This window comes from Caloenas nicobarica, chromosome 6 (assembly GCF_036013445.1).
Source record: "Caloenas nicobarica isolate bCalNic1 chromosome 6, bCalNic1.hap1, whole genome shotgun sequence".
Taxonomy (NCBI): Eukaryota; Metazoa; Chordata; class Aves; order Columbiformes; family Columbidae; genus Caloenas; species Caloenas nicobarica.
Genome location: NC_088250.1, coordinates 22,787,485 through 22,813,237, shown reverse-complemented (window position 1 = coordinate 22,813,237; position 25,753 = coordinate 22,787,485). Strand labels below are relative to the sequence as shown.

Genomic DNA, 25,753 nt, shown 5'->3' with positions numbered 1-25,753 from the left:
TCTTGAATGAAATAGCTTTTTCATGTAGGATGAACTGAAGACAAAAACCATCACCACCTCATTAAGCAGCACAGAAACAGAGCAGCATTATACATCTAGTTGTCAAGGAATGGTTTGCAAAAATGAAGATCACAATAATGCAAAAACTGACTCAAAGCACACAGTTTGATTTGATAACATTTTTGAAATCCCAGTACTGATACAGAGAATGCTCATATTACTCATTCTCGACTTCAAATTACTCATATTCTAAAGACATATGTTTATGTGTATTTTTATGTATACATATGTACATATATATATGAATCCTTAATATCAAATGAATTTTGGAGAACACAACGAATGACCAAAATTTTACAAACCACAATGAAATCAATAGACGCATATTGAAAAGAATCAGAGAACTAGAATGATAACCAAGTTTAGAATGTTTTCTTACAGAATTTGCTCAAGCTGCACACGCCTAGCATATAGCAATGTCTCAATCCAGTTTCAGAAACAATAAACAGGGTTATAAGTGCAAGATGTGTTTGTTATGCACATAATTTTCTTCTCTGTCAATCTTGAATATTTACAAAGGCCGTTTACTTGAACCTTTTCACATTCCCATGTGGATTTATTCATGCAAAGTCTTTTAATTAGAAGACCACAAATTGTAACAGTTACAGTTGAATTGTATCAGCTACAGTTCAGACAGAGTACCAAATTGCCCTTGACTCAAGAGCCAATACTAGGGATGCTTTCAGCACTAAAGGAAAGTTATTGCAAAATCAAAGAGAGAATTAACAGCAGAAGTTTAATACACAGAGACCCAGACATACTTTTTTCAGGACTTCAAAAAAGCCCTCATAGTATAGTGTGCTAATAAATGTACATTATAAGATTATAAAATTAATAAACCCTAAATGACAGCAATGAAACATGGGAGGTGTTTACATCCCTAAGCATTTCATTTATAGCTTTTAAACAGCATTGCAGACTGTGTTTAAAAAAAAAAAAAAGCAGCTTTTTTGGATAGGTTTGCAAGGTATTCAAGTAACGCCTACTGAAAGGCACCTCTGAGAATTTCTGTTTCAACAGCTAAAAGTTAAGTCTTATATGGAAAAGGATGGCAGTATAAAACCAAGTGTGTAAATACAGTTATACAGCTTAAAATTCTTAGTGCATATCAAAACATAAAAGGTCTTTGTTCCACTCCTTCAAACTGGCACGTATGGCTTGCTGCGAGATGTACCTGATGCAGTCTGGAGGCTGGCGTGCCACCTATGGTGGAAGTGTACTGTTGGGAAAAGAATCGTTTCTAGGGAAGCAGTAGAACATTTCTTTTCCATGGCTACATTCCTGGGGATGCAAGACAGTCAAAACAAACCCAACTGTCATCACTAGCACACCAACAGCAAGAATCAGGCAGGATATGAGGCTATCCGAATGGTTCCATCGCTCTTTGGACAGCCTTAGATAACATGCTGTTGGGATGATAAAGACAAGTGGAGTAGCACTCAGAACTCCCTGTGTGTGGGAAACAACAATAGAAAAAACCCGCATAAGCAAGTATATTTAGATGTGAAGAACAAAAAACTAAATTTTAAAATGGTTGTGGTTAGATTGATGCAACAGTAAAGCCAGAGAATAGAGCCCTTTTCCAGTGTTGCTTCATGGAAAATTTTCTTTTCAAAATCACAACTTGCAAAAATATCTGTAAAACTATTTGAAATAATTCAGACTTAAAGGCTTTTGCTTTGCTGATACAGAATAATATTTTATGTTTCAAGTACTATCATATCTGATTTCCAGATATTTCTTGGCTTCAGTCCAAACATAATAGTTCTGCAATACTGTAACTGACTTAAAATACTTAAGACCATTCCATATAGGAGTCTAGATATAATATTGCCTTTAAAAAAAAAAAAAAGTGGAAACATCATGTAGCAGTTCAAAGAATTCTGATCACTTTCTACATTTATGATCTGATTTTACTTCCCTATGAAATCAAAGCTCCTTCTGAGAGAGTAGAACACCTCTTATTAAAAATCCAGCTTCTCTTTAGATGCTCTCTTAGACAGATAAAAAGCACCTGCTTAAATGCTTTTATAGTAAAGCCACTGCATATTAACATGAGTTACATGCCAGAAGAGAGCACATTTATGCAGAAATTTTGAACACTTATTTTGTCACATACTTAAACACTATGTTTCTATGTAATTATGGTGAGGTAGTAATCAAGCCTAGTGAGTATCTTCGCACCATTATTTGTACAAAGTTTTGTATTTTTTTATGGTAGAACCTGTTAACAGTGATCAGTACAGACATCAAAAATAGGGACAAAGTATCTTCATAAAAACTGAGACACTTCAGTATGCGAACCAACACAAACTAGCATCCCAGTAAAAGAATAGCACAGAAAAATCCATGGACCCTTGACTCCCATATGACCAAATGGCCTCCCTGGGTACCATAAGGCTAACACAATGGCTTGTGTTTTATTTTAAAACCAGAAAGCAGCGAAAAAAGTAAGCAGAGTCCGAGAAACAGCAGGAAATGCCGTCTGTGATGGAAAACCAAAACACAGCTCTTCTGCTGGACAGAAAGCCTGCTGAGAAGACAGATCACCTTTCTTTCACATGTAAAAACTAATTTTTCTCTACTGGTGGATATCAAGACTGAGCAATCTTTCTAAATGCAATGATCACATGCGACAAATATGTACAGCTGTACTGTCAGATTCTCTCTGAAAAAGGAAAACAAAACATACCCACAAGATATAAGCTACCCACTCAAATGCCTGGCTATCAACTTCTATTTGTAACTGAATTAAGCTACCAGCTTGACTATTGAATAATTGCTTAGACCTCCCTGGGTAAAGATATTGCACTGATGGAACGTTTGCTTTTGAGTGATTATTTTAAAATAATTTAATTCCAAATAGGAATCACACATTTTTATTCCTGCTAGAAAGACTCACTGGCATTTCTCTGGTGTACATTTATTCTTAACATATTATACCATATAATAAACGTAAAACATACACATATATAGACATATATGGGCACACATAGTTAATTAGGTTCATTATAACAGTATTCAGATATCTGGCTGGAATAGGCATGTGTGTATGTATGCACACATTTAAATACTCTTATTGGTGTCACGGACAGGTGAATTTTCTGCATCTTTAATGTAAAAACACAGGGAAAAAAAGATGGAAAAGAAATTACCAACAGATGCCACGAATGAGAAATTTTAATGGAAACATGCATCCTAGCCAAACTAATAGCAATATTGTTTATTTTGAGCTGGTTATAATTTGGAAAGGATCAACTGAGAAGAAACCATATAGGTAACTATTTTAAATAGAAGGTAATTGGATAGCTTATCTGAATAGTCGGACATGTCCTATAATGTTATTGTAAGCATGACCTGCTAAATCACTGCTACAAAATCACTCATTACTGCTCGGTTAGCAGACAAACTGCACTGTAGAGCAGAACAGTGTACATGTATCATAATGTACATACAGGTACATGTCTCATGTACTATAAAGAACAACTCTCTCCATTTTGTTCCATCAGTTTTAGGTAAGCGTGCAATATATGGCTTGAAATCATCAATGAATGCATGGACGGGGATGTATGGAGGCAGTTCTAAAGTATTTCTATAGAGAAGCAAAGGCTCCCCTTAAAAAGTTTTCTCCACTTTCTAACTTTTGTATCCTAGAGTATGATATTTCCACATCTGCTTTATTTATTAAAAATAGCTGACCTGAACAGAAGGTAAACTGTTAAGACAAAAAGTGTTTATCATAATGTAGATTGGACTTATTTTTAACATTTCCTTTAATTAAATGTACATTCTGTGCCAAAACAGACTGACTTCCTCTGTTAAGTCTGCTTTGCTAACTAGTAGTCTCGGACTCCAATAGACTACATGGCAGTTCCAGCCAATCAAGTTACTTAATTGTACAAAAACTGCTACAAGTCAATAAGTGCCTTGTGCATGTGCCTGGTAAGCTCCATCTCTGCTACGAGGTGATACCAGACACAGGAATGTTTACTGGTAAACAAAGCAGTTTCCTCCTAAAAATCATACACTCAGTGAATTTTCTCAGTTTTGCTCCGTTTTAAGCCCAAACCAGGGAAAATTCCAGTTACAATCTCTGTGGTCTCACTCCTATTAGGTCTCTTTCTTTTTTTTTTTCCTTCCCCCGCCTCTCCCACTTTGTTTTTTGCCCCTTTGGCACAAGGCAGACATTAGGATCTGCCCCAGTCTCTAGTAACTTGCCAACTTCATCAGAAGTAGGGATTAGAGAAATAAATGCTAGATTCAGTCCTGCAGTACATTTAGCATGAATATTTTAGTGACATCGACTGCAGATTAAATACATTGGGTAAGTCATTGCCACTTGCCGTATCTCCAGAACTGTTCTAAAAGCCCTCCCCAACTACATGAACTTCCTGAACTTGCTTTCTCCTTTAACTATTTGATTTCAAAGCAGTGAATAATTCCTTTTTTCCTACTAACATTTCCACCGACTACTGTGTTGAATTACATAAGATTTTCAGTAGAGCTGTGAATTTTTCAGAGTTCTGTTTTATAAAAAAAGTGACTTATTTAATAAAAGAGTATACAGGTTCACTTACATTCAGTTCTAAAACTATTCCAAGGCAATCATACAATAGTGATACACCCGTCACCACAGCAATGATAACCACTGTCACAACAATATGGAAAACTGTTGAAAGGCTCCCATGAAAAAACACATTGGCAATCACCTGAAACAGAACCACAATTTTAAACCTTGATTTTGCTCTTTATGTTAACAAACAGGTTATCCCAAATCTTCTAACTCTAGGAAACTAAAGGAATGGGTGAGAACACACCGACTGAATGCTACCGATATTGCTTCAAGAAAACATCCTCATCCGCTTCCAAAAATAACTCACAACAAGCATTACCAAAATTGCAAAACACTTGCAAGACTGACTTACTTATACCTGCAGGATTTAGAGTATACTCACTTTCTTCTCAGTTGCCCACTACAGAATGAAAACTACTTACAATTATTTACTGAACAGATGGATTTCCTAGATGGAGATAGTTTCACAAAGCAAAACTAGTAAGCATGATAAATATGCTATTTGTGGCTGTTCTCGACATAATAAAAACAGTGACATTTGTGCCAAACTTGAAATTTTAAGTAGTCTTGATATTATTATTAATATAATATTGGATATTATTATAATAAATGTAATACAACATTATATTGCCAGAATCTAAACAGTACAACTAGTACCTCATACTCATTGCATGCAGCAGGACAGGATATGCTGGTATTTATTACAGATCAACCATTGACTTCAGCTACAATATGTATTAATAATGGGAGAATATTATTAATATATATAAAAGGGAGAATGCAATAAATTCTTACCTCTCTTGTCACAAAACATTCAAGGGGGAAGGTCAGAATTACAGTAACTCCATAAAAAAACCTTCCAAATGTAGCAAGGTTGTCACCTCTACAGTAGTTTTCAAATATATCTCCTGAGGCACAGCAAAACAGCAGTTAGTTTGAATTTCATGTCACTTGCCTATTTGCAAATTGAAGCATAAGTTACTGGAGTTACTACTAATTGAGACTTTCTGATCCCCTCTCCTGACACACATCAAGACACTGTAGTTACCAACACAAATTAAATCCAGGGGGAACTTTCACTTTATCCTACAAGTAGCCATGTTTTTATTTCAAGTAGCATTTATCTTTCAAAAAGATTTTAACACATACACTTTAGAGTTTGTCATCTGTTATCTTCTCCTTAGCATAGATTTTGTATGACATGCTGGTGTTTGTTTAAATAAACACGTGACAGATTCAGAAAGAAAGCTTGTATATAAAAGATAGGTTTCCTGGAAAAATATAATTCCTAGAACAACAACAATTACACAAGGAAGACTAAGGAGGCACCTCTGGAGAACTGCATTACCCCAATGGTATCTAATCACAGCTGGCAAGCTACATTTAAGAATTTCAAATATTCCGACCCTGAAAGCCCATTATAGATGTACGGATTATTAGCTAGCAAATCTTACATCTAAGAACAAAAGCATTGCTCTGGAATTCAAATCATCATCTTGCTTAGTGTTTACCACAAATAATCTAGAATAATGATCTCTGAGCCACAAGAGACATTGCAAGATAGTGATCAGACGATCTATCGGGTCTTTTCTACTCAATTACTTTACTGTCTTATGATTCACTACTTTTATGATCACAAGAATACTGAAGAAGCAATAAGATGTACTTCAGAGAAAACAGCCAGAAGATTTTGAGAAGGGAGACAGAAGGTAAGACGGAACCTGCTTACAGTAGAGTCATACGCTGAGGAATAGCTGCAGTCAGAGCTTTCTATACCTGAAATATCTCAGCCTGTCTGCACTTAATTGAGCTATGGTTGCATCTAGGACAGTAAGTTATTCTGCATAAACAGCACTGGAGGAGAGATTAACCAGTTACCCACATGCTACAATTCCTCTGTTCTCAAGTACATGCTGGTGCTCATCAGGAAAGGGAAAAGCTTGGAAGCCTCCTACAATTTGGAACAGCACTATTAAATAACAGAAAATCTGTTTCCTTATGAAATATGTATTTTTCCTGAAGAAGCTAATGCACTGAACAAATGTATTCCCTGTTGTTCTGAAAGCACCTTTTCCACTTCAACAAAATGATGGTCAACAGTATGATGTAACATTGATTATATGTATTTATACATGTATTTATATTAATACACACACAGAGGTGACATTAGGATTAGTTACAGCAGAACAGCTGTTGTAAATACAGGCAATATCTCTAAGTTAGAGCTAGGATGTTGTATTAGCACAGCCAGGAAAAGATACAGGAGAATGTACAGAAATATATGTATTCCAGCCACCCTGTAGAAAAATCAAGGTAATTTTTGTTCTTACTGCTCTCTGCTTCTAGACCATGTGGCTGAATTACAGATGTTTACACCTTAGAGGTATTATGATTATCACAGAATCACAGGATCACAGAATGTTAGGGATTGGAAGGGACCTCGAAAGATCATCTAGTCCAATCCCCAGATCATTTAGTCCATCTTGGAAGTATTCAATGGAGACTTTCACCAGTGAGGCTTGCACTTCTGAATCTGGCACCTGTTGCCATCCTGTTTTGCTTGTTGGGTAACTACAAGGAATGTCCTAACTACTTCTGTCCAAACATAGTATGATTTGGCATTTTTACAATCACTAAGATATTAACAGCTAAAGTCAGACAGAAAGGTAGAAATGTAAGGATTACAGCAAGCTCCAAAATTCAGGGATCAAGTAGTTTACCTTCTGTGTATCCTGTAAAAGTCATATATCCACATGCAGCGAACATTACACTGATAACAACAGCGAGTGAGACAGACACATGTGTGACTCGAGACCAGTTCTTTAATGTGGGTTCTTCCAGAGACCCATATATTAAAAAGCTGTTATGGTTGCAGATGAATGCTGAAACACACATGATAGTTAAAGCAAATGTAGGAATTCATGGATATAAAATACATTTACGGAGTATATATTCCAAGGTAGGAGAGACACAGCACAGTCATTATTAAATATGAACTTAATCTTGAAATTAGTGGCAAAGATAAATGGCTTGAACTTTTACTTACTTATTTGATTTTGGTGAAGGTTATATTAATCCTGAGAGGATTCTGATTACTTTACCCCAAAATGCCATGCCATTTCCCATTCTCTCCACCTCACTTTCCTCTTCCTGCTCTTCTTTTGCTTAAGAATCCTACAGCAGTTTTGAGATTTTTTTTTTAAGTCCACAGAGTCATTTGCTACTTTCAGACTTCCTATAACATCCGTTGTAGGCAGCAGCAAGCATTGGGAGGCCTCAGATTATCACAGCGTTAACAAGAAGTAACGTACCAGCTCCTCCAGGCAGGAACAGATTTTAGAATGAGGATAATGGAGGCGAGTTGAGATGCACCTGAGTGGTTCATTGTGAGAAATGGGAAGCCACAGGCACTCTCTAGTGAATGTTCACATTGCAGTCTAAGTTTTTTTTCTGTTAGAGGTTATCTGAGAGAATGCAGAACAATGGCAGCCTCCTCAGTTTGTCAATCAGACTAACCCTGTTGGTGCAGGCATTTTAAGATGACCTGGGCAGTTGAGCTGGATTCACGCACCACAGTACCGTCCCTGCTACAGCAGCAATAGCCTGTAGGGCCAGATAGGCAATGGATGGGGATAACGTCTTAAATGATAACAACTAAATTCACCTATATATGACTCAAAGTCAACTTCATTTTTTTTCTAAACCATCTTAACATGCATTAAAAAAATTACAATTAAAAATATTCAGTTTCTAAGTCCAAAATACTAAATAATTTCTTAACAGTTTATCTGAATATTGAAAATACAAAAAAAATTACTTACCAAATGACATCACCCCAATGGCTTGTACTGCATTTGGTTTTGCAAATGTCCACGCATTTTCTGATTTGGGTCTAAAACAGACATTTGTTTTAACAGATTATTCTCTTTTCAACTATCAGTTATTAAAAATAATTTAAAATACTATGCTGTAATACAGAACTCCTAGTCAGGTCTCCAGAACTCTCTGAAGTAGGCCACAGTGTTGATCAACATTAAGTTCAAACCAGAGACATACTCTTCTCACCTTGCTCGTTTTGATTAAAATATTTCTGTAACCAGTTTTTACAGCCAAAAATGTCAGCATGTTTCAGTGACCAGTTTTGTAAATGAACTATTCAAGTCGTCATATACCAAATAGCAGCAACAGTGAAGGTAAAAGCTGTTACTGACTCTAAGGTTATCTCAACCCAAAATCTCTATTTAAAGGCAATTTCTTCCTTTGAATTTGCACATGTAATCCATGCAGTCTAGAGATGCATTTTCCTAGGCTACAAATCAAGTAAGACACTTCACCTTTCTTTAAACCTGTTCCAACTATTCCTTATAATAGAGGGATTCCGCTAGTTGCCAAAGGAGTGATAAAATAAAGTATAAGAGAGTATATGGAGACTTTTACAATCAGTCAAGAATGTAATATCCCCCACATCTGCTCCTCTAAGATAAGCCCACAGTTTTGGACCTGTGGTTATTTTAAGTCTTAGAAGAGGACCACAGAAAACCATCAGCAATCTTTGTTAAAATCCATTCGATGCATGAACTTTCTCTCTGAATAAAGAATTAAAATGAAGGAAAGGAGAAGGACATGAAGCACTCTTTTCCAGAAATAACAAGTGAAATTCACAAGCCAGTTGAACATTATAAGTGTAGAAAAAGCAACAGTACAGAGAACTTGCTCTTAAAAAGTCACCTGCTGCTAACTTTGCTCTGGTTTTGTTTACAGGGAAAGCTGCTGCCACCTGAGAGCTCAGCTGCTATTTTCCTACTGCCCGAGAAAGCAGCACGACACTCGCGCCAGTTCTATGGAGGTAACAATGGCAGCTTTGTCTCTGCCCCTGTCTGCTGACAATTAGCTGGTTTTGACAGCCATAGTAGTAGATGCTATGCTAGGTTTCATTGCTTTCAAATGTTTAAATTCCACCCCCACTCACTAGAAAGGAAAAAATGACCAAAAAGATATTGCTGTTTCCCCTTTCAGAACTCCTATCTTACCATTTCTTGACAGCTCAAATAGTCAATCCTTCCTTTTCTATATTAAAAAAAACAGATTTACGGTATTTAATGCACATTCAGTTCAGACTTAGAGCACCTTTTCAGCTCTTAAGCTGTTTGCTAAGCTTTGCTTTGAAGTGACCAGAACCTGAGCATCAAAATCAAGTTCAGTTCTTTGTCCTCTGATGCAGTATATTGTCTTGACTACTGTAACATACTGTTTCTAGTTTTAAGAAAAAAAAATCAATAATATTCCAAAATAAAAATAGAATATGGAAAGCTACCATTGCAACTCTTCCATTCTGTAACCACTAGAGGTCAGCTTTGATATCAAATAAACAGAATGAAAATTTGTTTTATATTATTCTTTGGCAACAGAACTTGTGAAAGCCTCCATACCCCCTTTTCTATTAATAATTAACATTTAGATTATCCAATACCCTATAAACCAAAGTATTTTTTAAATGCACAGATATAAAGAATACTTTTGTCTGAAACATTTATGTGAAAATGGTACATCCTGCACAATAGTATAGCTATATTATAAGCTCCTATAAATAGGGATTTAAAAAATGGAATGTAGAAAGCATCTTAATTTCAGTTGAAATTTTTTCAATAAAGTGGACAAATTATCGACTAAAAAAAAAGATCACAGGAGATAGTTTTCCTCATGCACAGTGTTTGCTTATGCACAAGCAACATACCAAAATATAACTTTGCTTTATGGATGAATGACAAATCAGATTGGGAGTATTATTTGGGGGAAAAAAAATCCAAAAGCATAAAATCCTGCTTATTTAGCAGCTTAAGAAAATAAATCCCTTCCATCTAAATTCCTTCTAGTTGCAGAAGGCAGGAAGAATTTCGGATCCACAATTTGAACATTTCCAGCGGACCGCAATGGCATACAATGCACATTGGTACATACAACATACGCAACAGTATATGACTGCTCTTTACAGTAAGTCATACACTGCTGCATGTATTTTGAAAAACATTTTTGTACCTTCAGAATAGATGGTTCTCATACAGGTGTGATATGTAAAATAAGAAGTGAAAGGAATGCAGTAAGAAATTTCATTTCTGAGCATTTAGAACTGAATCAATAGCTCTAGAGTTCTGAACATACCAACGACAAATCATCCCCAAGTCCAATCTGTAAGACAGACAGACTTACGCAAAGCTCCTGGAAAAGTGTGCAGGTGACACAAAAGTGTCTACCTAAAATGAGACTTCAGACTAGGAAAGATAAAATTGAGTCAGGAAACAGTTGCCATTCATTATGGAAGAGCCATACAGTGAATAATAACTTAAAATGACTGACAAGACAAAGGACACCTAATGGAAATATCAAGTGTCAAGGTAAACATACATACATTCATATGAACACATGTGTCTGTATAGCCAGATGCATATATTGGCTGAAAAAGTCTATCACAAGAACACCAGGTAACACAATACCTGTTCTGCTTTTCCAATCTTGCTGCTACTGTTCAAGATAGAGTTGTGGTTTGTGGGGTTTTTTTGAGATGGACCTTTGTTCTGACCAGTCTGACCTACATTCTTGTTAGGAATTGTTAAGGGAAGATTTTAACTGCTGCTCATACAAGAGCAGCAGTAGCTGGCAAATAAGAATGAATGCCAAAAAAAGCTAGTTTACTGCTCCTCACTCAGTGTATAAAAACACAGGCTCTGCCTGCATGAACACAAAGATTTTTTCACGTTGGAGAAGTAGTTAGATGGAACAAAATGAAAGTTAACAGAATAAATAAATTTGTGATACTAAATGCATTTGTTGAGAGCTGTACTATCATATTAGAAGTTGTAACACAAAGCAAAAGCTGAAAGGTAATAAAACTGTGATTCTTGGAACAAAAATAGTAAAAGCTCAAACAAAATGACATTCCAGGTGAGATCCCAGACAGTAAAAACTCTCAGCTGAAAGTAAGACAACAGCAAGATAGACTGACAATGAGAACTGTCCATAGGAAGATAGTGAAGGCCAATGATGAAGAAAGCCTAGAGCTTAAGAAAATAAGACCCTACCCAGTCTTAAATATATTTAAGGGAAAGTATAGCATAATAAACACGCTAGTGAGTTCAAAAACGGTTTTGAAAATATGCGCATTTATCTACATAAGAACAGGGGAAAATTCAAAGAACAAATGGACCAGGCAAAAGTTAAGATGTCCTAACGGGGTAAAAGGCATTTCGCACCCAGATCCTGAGTAAGAGTCGGACAAATTTATTTGGCAGTCTAAGACAGGGTATCTTCTACTTCTTGTAATACATTTACAGTATAGTATTCCCCATCTTAAGATCCACACTATGCAAAAATCTTTTCTGTCATTTATGAAGAAATGCTGCCAAATATAACACAACAGCAGAGTGCATCAGAAGCAAAATATCTTTAAGGAGGAGAAGAGAAACATACATCCCTGATCTCAACCCAGCTTGCAGATAGGAAACACTGATTGAAAAAAAAAGTTAATTTCTAGAGAGGAAGCAAAGTCATATGTTTGACAGGGGAGCTACATGTTGGAATGACCAAAGACTTCCATTGTTTTGGATTGAAGATTAGTGACAAAACACCAAGTTTAGGTGCAAATCAGCAGTTAATCAAAATAATCCAAAAACACACGGCAAATTAATTCAGGTTTAATTCAACAATTCGGACACTTAGAAACCTAATTGTTCTAAGTTAAAATAGATTTTTAGGTTTTGTTTAAACTTTAAGCATTTAAAAATATTGAAAAAAGTTTATAGATGCTGAATATAACTTAAATTGATATAATGGAAAGAAAATGAGTAATGTTACATCAGCCTTGAATTTTATATTAACCAAAGTCATCTTTGTTGTTAAAGAACACAGAAAAGACAAAGCTATATGTCATCCCCACTTAGTTACAGCTGCTTTAACTCTTCTTTCTTCCTTAACGGAATACTTAGCAGTTCTGTAAATATACAGTAGCTTAGGTTTTATTTTTTCATTTCGTCACACATTAAAGTTTATCTTTTCTTACTATTGGATTATTTATATGAAGGAAAGAATCAACTTTCTACTTTTTTTTCCTGAACACTTGGTGTTTCATCCCTGTGACCAGCTGCCAGTTGAGTAATTCTCAGATCCTATTTATATGTAGCAGATGCTCTTGAAGTTTTTCCTAGAGCTTTATGTATTATGCAGACACTGACATCATAACAATCTTTCCAAAAGAACACCAAATTAAAATTATCCACCCTTACAAGCTACATAAAATATTGCTTTTATAGCAATGAATGTTAGTTTCAGCTTTGAAGCATCTAGTTATTTTATGCAGTATTAACATACTGTACATTTACAGTTTGAAATCATTCTAACCCATTGTTTTTGATCACAGCAGCAGGATACCCAGCTATAAGGAGGTGGAAATAAAATAAAGAACGGATCATCAACATGTATTTTTATACAACATCTTGAACTACTGAGAGTAACCTTTGGTCCAGAATGTTCATTATGTCCTTCAGGCAACAATAATCATAGGGATAATATTGATTGAAAGCAAAACTGGGGAAAAAAATAAGGTACCTCAATTTCATATTTGTCATAAAAGGAAATAAAATAAATCAAATAATATCTCATCATAAATACATTCTTTTATATTCTTTTTTTCCTGAAAACTAGCAATAAAATAACATTCCTATAATATCCCTCGACAATCCACTCCACTCCCAAAGCAGATTAAAAAAAAAAAAAACAACAACCAAAACAAATTAAAAAACCCCAAAAAACAACAAACAACACCAAAAAGTGTAACATTCCAAAGACTTATAATTGCCATTTTTCAGCCTACAGTTTCAAGTACATCAAAGCATTAAAACCAGCAACAATGTTGTTTCACTGATCATCTAACACATAATATTCTCTGTTGTCCAAATAATAGATACAATTTTCAACTACCAACATGAATTGCATTTAAGCAAAAAGGCAGTTTTATGATCCCCAGATAATCTTGTTGTACTTCTCAAAGGGAAGCAATCTTCTCTTTGAAAAATCTAAAGGTAAGCAAAAACTGATTACTACTCAGAGAGTAATTATCAAAGCAGGAAGATATCTGAACAGGATTCCACTGGAACCTGACCTGAGCCCAGCACTTTCTAATGCATGCAGCAGTAACTTGAATGATGGAACAAAAAGTGAGAAGCATCCTTAACAGAAAGCATGAAATGTGCAGTTATCACAAGCATGCTAGAGAACAGAGTGAAAAAAAGAAATATCATCTGAGAAAGTGGTATTAAATTCTGTAGTGACAAATTCTGCAGTTATGTAGGGGGAAAAAAGGCTTCATGAGAGCAGAGCAGGGGGCAAACAAGCAAAAAAACCCCAAAACTTCATGAGAACAGAGTAAAAGAAAGGAAAAATTGCCAGCTCACTGTTCTGTAGAGAAGGGCTTGATGCTTCTATTAGACTGCAAACCCAAGACACTTCCACAATGTCATGCTGTTTTCCAAAAAGGCAAACATCAAACTAGGTTACATAAACAGGAGCATGGCAATCTCCAAAATATACAGTTGAAAGGGTCCTCAAGACGCTTTGCACGTAAGATACTTCAATCTTTCTTCTCTGCTCCTCAGTGGGAATACCACTGGCAGGTGGGGCACCACGATCTCGCTTCAATTTGCAGAGAGCTTAAGGCAGCCATTGAGCATGATGGTAGCACAGGAAATCAGAAGAACACTAAAGGAACTGTCTTTGCTTAGTCTATAGAAAGGATCACCAAAGGGGGACAAGTTACAGCTCTTTACAAGTGTTTTTTAAGCATTTGAAAAAGAATGAACAGTTTGCTGTCAATTTCTGCTGTGGTTAGGCCAAGAAGCAACCAACACAAAATGCAGTAAAAGAGACATTTGATACACATTTAGGAAGAACTCATAAGAAAAGCCTAGTTAAGAAATGGAATGGGAAATCATGGCATCGCCAAGAAGAAACTAGGTAACCACCTGTTATCAATGACAGGCACGCCATCAGTTCTGCCATGTAACAATGGTAGGGATTAAACATTCTGTCTTTGCCCCATCAAGCCTTTATCTAGGATTGTACAAATTCTTTTCCCATATGACAGATCTGAGGACTGCATTTAATAATCATTATTTTTAAAAAAAGTCTTTGAAATCTCCAACTTCTACTGTACTGTAATAAGGATTCACAGTAAATGACATATTTACTTGGTTCACTTGTTATAATACTATGAGGGACCCACACTAAAGTATATTAGTGTTCTTTATTCTCATTGAAAAAAAAAGACATGGCATATCATTATACCATTAATGAAATACTAGCAGAAAGTTTTAATAATTAAAGCATATGTCTATTTCTAACTGTAAAATACAAATCGCAAAAACAGTAAAAACAGACTTTGACAGAATGTTTGTGAGGCAAAAAAAATTATCAAGTTTATCAACATGCTAGATGTATTTTTGAATACAAAAAGTATAAAGGCAAAATGGAAGTCTCTAAAGAATTAAAAAGTAAAACTTCAAGAATCACTCAAACCCCAGCTTTACTTATTGTAACAAAAAAACCCCACGCATTCCATAATTTTCAATACATCACAGCTGTTACCATACTATACAATACATAGCTTCTTCCTTTTTTAACAGGAGATTTTGAGATTACCCTGTCAAATACTCCTTTAACACACAGTATGAAAAACATGCTGCCTCAGAAAGATGGTGAGGGGGAAGTCCCACGCTGTCCCAAGTGCCTCATTTTATGTATGACAGACAACATCATCTGGTACAACTTTAGAAATTGCTATTCTAGTCATCTTCCTAGCATTAAACATGAATGCCCTGCAATTAACCCATGTATCACAGTAGTAAGACAAAGAATTATGCATAACGCTGCTGAAACAATCATGGTGGAAGAATCCACTACTTACAGAAACAGCAGAAATACTATATAAAACTACTGCAATAAATAAAAAAGCACATTCAGAAACAGAGTTTGTCATCTTCATTAATATATCTTCACATTTAAAAGATAAGGAAAAAGGCAGACCTTCTAGGTCATAAAGGAAATATAATAGATTTGTAACACTTTCTTGCAATATAGTTATAAAAATATTGCCACAATAAATGCTTGTGTGTACTAAATTGTCTAGAACACTCCAATGTCCAATGTTAAATACTACTTTCAGAGTAGGAGCACTGGAAAACAGTTCTGCATGCTTATATTGTTGTTTTCTCAAATGACAGAATAAAGTTTTTACTATTGTGTCCTCCATTTTCATTATTTTGAAAACAAATTTTATTATGAAATAGATATTAACAGAAAAAGAAATACTCCTAAGATACTATCTATTTTAAGATTGCTAATATAGGCCTTCTGATGATAATGGACAGAATTAAAGATACCTCAAATGACAGATAACCTCACATGCCCATTCAGAAGTCACTTGCTATTAGCCATATACCTGCAATTTCCAATTAATCGGTAGGTTTTTTGAGGCTTCTTCTACATTTGTTTATGTACAATAGAAGAAGAAAAAAAAGGATAAACTAGGTTTTAGCTGTTCAGTTTGTATTACTGTTAATACAGATTTATTTTTTCAATTATTTATCCCTCCGAAAACAGCCATGTTCCAAAACTGTGCAGATACAAGTAATAGCGAAATAGCAGATTCCCCATGATCAAAAATTCACTTTGTGGCAAGCATAAGAATACTCACACTTGTGGACTGAGTGTTACTGTTCTCACCATCACAATAATCAGTATGACGATGGTTAAAATCAGAGAAATAAGAGATACCTGTAAAGGTAAAAACACAAATTCAGTCAGTAAGCTGCTGAAAGGTTGTCCCTGATATTCCCATTTAAACATTTCTAATCAACAGAGCTCAGCATTTCAAGATCAGGCCTGTATCACCCAGTGCTTTACAACATTTGAGTTCTACCAGCAGTAGATGGAAAAATTCCAGCGATTCATATTGAGACCAAAGTTTTGCTTAAACTATTCCAACCTTTCTGATATTTCTTGGGACAGAAGACAGTCTGAACTTCCAAACTATTTAACGTGCTCTAGCCAGATGTAATTGAGTTCAAATACATTAAATTATGACTCGAACTTATTTTCTAGTGGCATATAGAAAAGTAGGCTAAAACTCAACCGCTATTGTGATTTACCTTTCCCAGTTTTGCTATGTCTCGATATAAAGACAGAGGCAAGGTAAAGATGATGGTGGTAAGAAGAATTATGAAGTGATGATCAGTAAGCACATTATCTGGTCCAACTAAATAAAAAAAGAAAATAATTTATTTCTCCAGGAGACTAACACGAGGAACAGATTATTAACTTTTTAAAGGCTAGGAGTAACAAACTCCAACATTGAGCAGGTTTTTATCCCCTTTATTCAAGCTAAGTAACACTGAAATAAAGACTAGGCCTTAACTAACTTTGAGAAAGCTATACATAGTGTGTACATAATCACAAGAATTATAGCAAAATTTGGACGTCTGGCATTTCTACAAATAGATTAGTATGAATTTAATTCATCATGCCAGGTTTGATGTTGGCAAACTGCAAGTAAAATATTCTACTACTTCTTTCAGCTATTTACTCTTCAGGATTTTTGACACTGTGTGTTGGCATCAATTACTGTGCTGTTGACAATAAGCAAATTCTTAAAGAACAATCCCAAAACAAATTAATGTTGAGGTTTCTTTTGAGCACCTTTTTTCTTGCCGTCAGCTGGCTTCCACTTGCAAAATACAGACTATCGTGTGAAGGCAACAATAATGTTATAATATTCCCTGCAATCAGTGGGAATTATTTGTACAACTGGTGTTTTTTTCAAGCCAATGACAACTTACAATAAAACATATCTCAGTTTCAAGTCAGACTACCACAAATCACGGGCTTGAAAGAAAGCTTGCTGCATAATTATGGCTGGAAAGTGGCAATTGACATGGGAAGTCTCCGTTCAGTTTCCTCTGTTCTTTGGGAGATCATAATGCTTTGCCACCTCTTTCCAGGCAGGCATTCTACCAGCCACTTGAAAAATATGTGCCGTGCCAGGGTTTCCTCCTATTACAGAAGTCATATTGTGTATAAATCATTGGATATTCACTGTCACTATCAACCTGATCAGGTATTCACAGAACAACAGAGTGTGACAGTTAAAACTGCATCCACACCTTGCAGGCTTCACCTACCAAAAATTATAGTCCTCCCGTGGAAATCAAACAGTTCACACAAATACTGATTTCCACTTCATTGCAGACACGTTCTTTTTAGTTTACTTTGCCAGTGAAGAATGTTTTAACTTAGTTGGCCTCCCGCTAAAGTAGATGGCAAACATGCACATAAATTGCTCCACTGATTCTGCTGTGAAAACTTAACAACAGAGGAAGTGTAACAAGTGCATGAGCTAAAAAGCTCAAAAAGCCACATCTGGCTTTGCAGTGAATATCCAAGAGAACTGAAAGTTACATATGCAGTTCGTGACCAACTATTACAGATATCCTTAAGTATTAAATCCATTATATTACAATATTTGCGAGCCATCCAGAATTATTCACTAGAAAAAGTGCCATTTCAGTATTCAAATGATAGAGGAAATATCTAAAAAAGATTACAAAATATTATGATCTTGTAAATATACCACTGTGGAAGACTCATTCTATTCGCTTAGTATTTCACTGAAACATGTGGTCTCTTCACTGACACTGAGTTCAATGATAACCAAGGACCAGGATTCATAGTATTTATTTGAGAAAGACTTATTAAAAAAAAATCCCCAAACCACATTCATATAAATTTACTTCACGTTCTCAACTGGAACTATATTTAAGAGTAATTTAGAAGCAAATTAACAGATAGAGCTTCAGATTCACACAGGATGCTAATCCCTTAATGCTTATGCTATATTCCTACCCAATACATTTTCCCTGTTCTGAATTTTTTAAATGCCTCTTACCTCCAGGAATTCTCTGAAAAACTTTAGTTAAAGTATCTCCTGCTATTATGTTGTAACTGATCATAGCTTGAAGAAAATAATATTTTTTGTTAGTACAAGTTGAATACGAAATATTTGATAAACATTTAATACACATATTTCATAGACTTCAGGATTATAGACCAGTATCCCTCTTGCATGAATTCTGGCTAGCACGAACAACTTCTAAGTTTCAGGTTTCAAACAAAATTTTAAAAAATTCTTTAACACTCCCTTTTTTTTTTTTTTTTTTTTTTTTTTTTTTTTTTTTAAACAGGTACAACCTAAGTAAGAATCCAGTGTGATAAGCAAGACTGTTGTGCTGCCCTGCCATCTACACTTACTTCAGAAGAGGAAAAAAGGCTTTTAAAAATTGTTTGTTTCTAACAGCAGTTCTTTGTAAGTTTATTTTCAAATTCTTGTTTCTATTTAGTAAACATCATGCTTTGTCTAATAACCCATCTCACAATCAATTGCACGGGACTTCCTAGTTCATGTAAAACGTTAGCAAAATCTTTAATCAAGAAGAAAGGAGGAGAAAATAGATGAAGACATCAGATATTGACACCCATTCCTTCTTCTCATTAATAAGAACTATGGCCATAACATTAATATTTCGTTCTTATCTTATTCTACACTAGAAATGTGTATATGTGTGCGTGTATACATACACACAAATTATATACATGTGGTCTTCACCATTTAGACAGCATACATATAGGTATTGACCTTAACTATTGCATAAATATTCACTGTTGTGAAATTTTAAGTCATCATCACTACTTATAGAAACAAGTTCAAGCACATATGTATAACTAGTTCCATGGCAAAGACTGAGATCTTTACAATTCTTTTTCATTTGATCTATGAAGTAGTAATTATACTGTTTTTAAGTCAACATATATAACATTGTTGCCTGCAGTAACAGTAACTCGACTCCCTTGAAAATCTCAGCTACCTGTAATAAATTCAGACTGATAATTACCAAAGTAGGAATTTTGGTCTGGGACTCTGTGGTCACTGAGTCCAGACTTGGTATCTCAAGTTACAACCTCTTGCAGCCCCATGTGTGAACATATCAAGCCTATTTAAGATTCGATTTCAGGCTATGAATTTATTTTAAACTTCTGGTCTAATTAATTCCTGCCCAGATTATACCTGTTTGTTCTTTTATTAGTTCTTCTTCAAAGGGGTCTTGACCGCCCAGTCTCCTAGTACCTCATTGTGCATAAGGCTGAATTAATGCTTTTAAAGAGCAATGACATCACATAATATTCAGGCAAGATCTGATGAGTGGCTTCTCCAAAGACAGCAATACTACATTTTTGGAAAAATATTAATTCAATATACTCCTAAGTCATATTTTTCTTTTGTTTCAGGAACATCAAATGTGTATTCTGTTCCTCATTCTAGAACAGAATCTCTTCTTTACTATTTCTCATAGCTACTTTTGTCACTAATTCTTAAGTGTGCAATCGCGAATTTCTCTGCTATGACATTTCAGTTCATTTCTATTATTCTGGTCCTCCAATTCATCGAATTCTTCCCCAGTCCTTCTTCAGAAAACACCAAATAATTTTTTCTTTTTTATAGGAAAGAGGCATATACAATGTATTCCTTACAGAGTTCTTAATATTTAATCAGTGAAAGAATGAGGTAATGTGAAAAAGCTCGCTATTTATAAAACTTAAACATTTTTATTTTATGTGATCTTACCAATAAATGGATATAAAAATTGAAGAGTTGAAAGAATCAGATAACCTACAAGACCATATGTTTTTCTGACCAGCTCTTGATAGGTGTTGGTACTGGAGAGGTTTCCTCCTTTAATCAGTAATATAATGGAATAATCTGTTAAAATATAAAATTACTGTTAAAGACAGTATGAACCAACTTCACTCTTTAAAAAAAGTCTGTAAAAACAATGACACTGAGAAGAGCAAGGATGAGAAATCTCAAAAAGGATCTCAATCCACCAACACCAGGAGTTATAGGCTCATATTCGGAGGACATTCCATCTTTCCCGGCTCCGGACAGAAGAAACAGACTCATTTTCATTGGTTTCCGGTATGGTCAAAGGGAATGAGAACTGTCACAAGCACCAGAGAATAAAAAATTAAATTAATAATGCAGAGGGCTCCAGAATGGATGGAGCATTTGTTTATATCCTGAAAGGGAGTAAAATGCGAGGACTGCCTGTGTCATGGTGCTAGAACTCTCAGTCACTTTACACAGCTATTTATCCAAGATTGTGAAAGATAAAGCCTGGTTAGTATTTTGTGTCTTCTTCATTGTTTACAATAAAGTGTTAAAAATATTTTTATTGGATACATTTAAAACAAAATACATGCAAAGTGATTTATCTGGAAAACCATGAAGCAATGTGCCTTGAAACAGATGATGTCGAGGCAGAATTAATTCCAGACTGAACCCCAAGATTTTATGAAAAACTGTTTGGAACACTGCTGTTATGTCAAACTATGCTTTAGTATTCATTCACAAAATTTGGAAAAGAGTTATCATTAAATGACCTAAAATTGTATTTGTCTGTCAATCCAGGGCTACACGCAGTAATATTCAAAAACATCCTCCAAAATGAAATGCAGTGAGAATTGTTAAATAACAGCTATTTGCCAATTATTCAGTAAAAACTAGGTAAACTAAACAGTAATGTTACATACTTAGCCTGTACTTTAAGTGCTACAAGTCATAAAGTTGTAACTAAAGTTATAATTTGATTGTGCAAGATATATTGAGCTACAGCTTTAACAATAAAATGCTGAGTTTAACTCGTGGGTTCTGGGCCTATGCCTATAAAGTCTTCAAAATACTTAGAAATGCAAAGGACAAATCAGATTCTTACTGAAAAGTAACTGAAATTTCTGAGCTATGTGTATGATGTGATTTCATTAATGTATAATCCCATCAAATCAAAATTTTACATTCATAAGGAACATATTGCTTATGTTATATTGCTCTCCAGTCAAACCTCGATCATTTATGAAGACTCCTAAATGATATTTTAAGCAATGAAAAGCATCAACTGCTGCACAGCATATGGGTAACAGAATTTATGCTATTCATGTTGACTTGGTTTGTCATTTTAAGACTTCAATCCACAGTCTTTACAAAAAAATCCCCCTTGATGACAATGGATTTATGTGATTTCAAAACTTCTCCCTTTCTGAAAGTAAATCTGTTATTTTTTTGATGAATGACAACTAAATATAATATTCAAAATCATAGTACAACAAAGGTTTTGATTCTGTGAGATATTTTTTTAAAGTGATATACAACCCACTCAAGGATCAGTCTCTTAATTAGGGTAGAAACAGTGGAATAAAACAGGTGATTATGAAGCACAAATAAGAGCTATTCTTCTAAATGTCACCTTGACCTAGTCTAAGAAACTGGGCTTTACAAAAATAAAATGCATACAAAAAGCAGCTTTATAGGTTGTACAGCATAATTCTCTACTTTCACTAATCTGCTCAAGGGATGAGTGAGGTAAGGAAAACATTTGTCATTTTTATTGTCATAGATATACTTGTTTAAGATATCATTAAGCTCAACATCAGCTAAACTTTGCAAGACTAATTTTCATTTTACAACAGAAACTGCTTTTAGAGTACCTGTGATATAGGCAACCACAAATAAAAGCAGTACTCCTAGCGGAAAACCGGCTTCCTTCATTGAATATGGCAATCCTGTAAATAAGAGGAGGAGAGATTATACAAGAACCTTTCCAAATACTTATTTGTGATCACAAAAACAAAGAAATATTCAGTTTTTTAAAAATCTGAATTTTTAAAAATCTTTAAATAGACTGGTGCTATCAATCTCTCAAATTGGGCCAGCATGCTTAACAACCTCGGAAAGACCATTTTTATTGGACAAAGTGTTGCCCAGATATGAAGTTCAGTGAGCATCTGCCCAACCAGTTCTCTCTGATCACTATGGCAAAGAGGCTGTAGGGTATTTATCACTGTGAGACATGATCTCAGCTGACACCTCTGCATTTCTGCATAGTAAGCAAATAAAAATAGAGAAAAATCATTAGGAACAGCAGCAGAAAGTAAGACAACAGTCTTATTCTTCAAAATGGATAGTCATCCATGTAGAAACATGGCTGAACACAGGACAGTGAAGAAAAGTGCACTTACCTATAATGCCTGATCCTATGATGGAGTTGATAATGTTAAATCCAGCTGATGCCAGATCACCGTTTCCTCCTTTATTCCTGGGCTTACCAACGAGGGCTGTTCGGTCATCTGTTTCTGCCTATTTCAGGAAGACAAAACCATTATACGTGAGAAACACAGGTGAGAACAACGATTTTACACATATTCTGTTCAAGATTTTAAAAGTTATAGACTCAGATTCATAGAGGTATTTTGATAACTCAATCTCATTTTTTTCAGTGAGAAATCAAAGGGGAATTAGGCATCTAATTCCTGTATAAGTCTGACCCATAATTAATTCTTCTCTGAAAAATATAAGTGGAAAGGCAGAAATGTATTTTAAATTAAGTCTTATAATTCAAAAGAGGAACATGCATTTAATGAAGAAAATGCCTGCCTGTGTTCTACAAAAGCAAAGCATTGTGTATTTACCATGAAAATAAAACCACTATTTCTGGATGCAGGAGCCTATTTAACATATATATTGGGTAGTACAAACTCAGATGCTTGTCACTAATACTGCTGGAACAAAAATTAAATGACTGATAAATTTGAGCCATCTGTAGACAAGCATAACGGTGCCTTGAGGAGGGCTACATAGATGACTGGAACCTTTAATCCTTAAGCAGTACTAACATAAGAAGAGTAATACTGGCTCAGATAAATGCCAGTGTAGCCTGGTATCCCATTTCTGAGAAAGGCTATGGAAAGCACCTAGGGAAGCCTATAAGAACATGAAAAATAGATAGTTAGTAAATAACTCTTCTGTTCCAGCTTTCATAACTTTCTATACTCTGGACTTCCCAAAGCGGATATGTTCTTGGTGCATCACATCCCTTAACGGATTGCTCCTTGAATTTGCTCTGTTTTGAAGCCACATGTATTTTTTAACATCTGCAATGTCATGTACCAATGAATGCCACATCTTAATAATGCAACATATGAAGAGATACATACTCTCCTTTGTTCTGAATCTACCATTAAATATTTCCACTTGGTGTCCCAAAAATGTTTGTATCATCACAGACAAACCAACCACAATTTCCTACTTATCCATATCACATGCAGTTTTATAGGTAACATTCTCCCTCGGCTGTTTCTCATCTAGACTTACAGTTGCTACATTTTATTTCACCACTGATTTGAGCAACAGAAGCATCACTGTCATTGTCTCCTGAAATTTTAATGCTCTCTGCTACTTACAGCACAGTACACGTGAAACTGCACTGAACTAGAACAGTCCAGTTGCCTCTACTCAGTTGGTACAAGAAAATGAGTACAATGTACACTCTACAGCTCAAAGCCTCTGTCATGAACCCTGGTCCCTTTCCCACTTGGAAGAGACACATTTGAATTGGCAAAAAGGACAAGAAACAGAAATTGTGACGGGGTGAAATGGCTCCTGTGTGAAGACTGGTGCTTTGAAGGTGCATTTGGACTGCAGATGGGGCTGGAATGCCTGTTGGGAGGCACGCTAGCGAGCTACGCAACACGGACCCAGGGACGAGCTGCGGGCCATGAGACAGCCTGGGCCACCCGATATCCTACTGACAGCGCTGGGCCCGCTGGGAGACCAGGTGCTCGAGTTCTGGTCCTCAAGCGAGACTGAATTTTAGCCGTGCCAATCAGCCACAGTTCCCCTACCTCACACGAACAAGGCGACTCTGATTGCACCTGTGAGTCTTTCTTCCCCATATTAGTTCGGGGAAAGCTGGACAGAACGGAAAAACCCCCTCACAGCCGCTGTCAGCCCCTCACAGCCGCCGTCAGCCCCTCACAGCCGCCGCCAGCCCCTCGCAGCCGCTGTCAGCCCCTCGCAGCCGCTGTCAGCCCCTCACAGCCGCTGTCAGCCCCTCACAGCCAGTGTCAGCCCCTCACAGCCAGTGTCAGCCCCTCACAGCCGCTGTCAGCCCCTCACCGCCAGTGTCAGTCTCTCGCAGCCGCTGTCAGCCCCTCACAGCCGCTGTCAGCCCCTCACAGCCGCCGTCAGCCCCTCGCAGCCGCTGTCAGCCCCTCGCAGCCGCCGTCAGCCCCTCACAGCCAGTGTCAGCCCCTCACAGCCGCTGTCAGCCCCTCACAGCCGCTGTCAGCCCCTCACAGCCGCCGTCAGCCCCTCGCAGCCGCTGTCAGCCCCTCACGCCGCCCAGCCGCCCGGGACGCCTCACGCGGCCGCTCGCGGTGAACCCGCCAAAACCGGCCGCGGCGCCCCCGACCGCCCGCAGCCCCATCCCGCCCAACGTCCCGCGACGACGGGCAGAGAGAAGCGAGGACAAGTCCGGTGCAGGCCGGCGGAGAGCCTGGCACCGCACCCCTCCTGCCGCCGCTGATCTCAGCCCCGGTACCTGGTGAGCAACAGCTGGCGGCGGCTCCGGCCCGCCGTGCTCCATCGCCGGCTGCCCCGAGGGACGTGCGGCTCTCCCCTCCCGGCGCTGCCGGGCTGCTGCGGGCCGCTCCTGCTGCCCCAGCCGCACGGGCCCTGGGGAGGCAGGGGAGGGAGCAGTGTGCGGCGGGCAGCTCCTCCCGGGCGGGCGGGGAGCGGCGCAGGCTGCTTTCACACGGCTCGGGAGGGTCCCGCGGCGCCTCCACGAGCTTTGCAAAGGCGGGAGCTTTCGGGCCTCAGTAGCCCGTGCCCGGCACCGTGTCCGCACGGAGCCCTGTCGAGCCGGGCTGAGGTGCTGCGGGGAGGGCCGGGCCCGGAGGGGGCGGGCGCCGCCTCGGGGCCGTGAGGCGTGAGGGGGGCGGCGGCCGCTCCTCCGGTCGGCCTTTGGAACTTTGGAGAAAGCGAGCACTTCTGCCTGGTGTTTGTGAGACCCCCAGTTTACAAAACGCTCATCTAGAATGAGCAAGGAAAGCTTTCCCCGTAGGGTGTTGCGAAAACCGGCTCCAATGTTCGTTGCTGCTTTTCAATATCGATGTTATTGACAAGGCTTCGCT

General features: G+C 37.1%; 1 protein-coding gene across 1 annotated transcript; it reads right to left on the bottom strand.

Annotated features, from left to right (window-relative positions):
- Nucleotides 1-1,263: 1,263 nt before the first annotated feature.
- Nucleotides 1,264-25,206, bottom strand: SLC38A11 (solute carrier family 38 member 11). Its single transcript, XM_065638079.1, has 12 exons — nucleotides 25,162-25,206; nucleotides 22,802-22,919; nucleotides 22,271-22,345; nucleotides 20,355-20,489; nucleotides 18,621-18,686; nucleotides 16,828-16,934; nucleotides 16,374-16,453; nucleotides 8,455-8,525; nucleotides 7,354-7,515; nucleotides 5,429-5,541; nucleotides 4,638-4,769; nucleotides 1,264-1,509 (listed from the first exon to the last, which is right to left on the bottom strand). Exons 1-12 carry the CDS (start codon nucleotides 25,204-25,206, stop codon nucleotides 1,264-1,266), a joined length of 1,350 nt encoding a protein of 449 aa, XP_065494151.1.
- Between the last annotated feature and the right edge of the window lie 547 nt (nucleotides 25,207-25,753).

Coding starts and splice junctions, on each gene's coding strand:
- SLC38A11 (XM_065638079.1), bottom strand. CDS start 25,206: ATGGAGCACGGCGGGCCGGAGCCGCCGCCAGCTGTTGCTCACCAG. Junction 18,687..20,354: donor ATTTTTATATCCATTTATTG/GTAAGATCACAT, acceptor ATTTTCTTCAAG/CTATGATCAGTTACAACATA. Junction 7,516..8,454: donor CATTGGGGTGATGTCATTTG/GTAAGTAATTTT, acceptor TGTGTGTTTCAG/CATTCATCTGCAACCATAAC.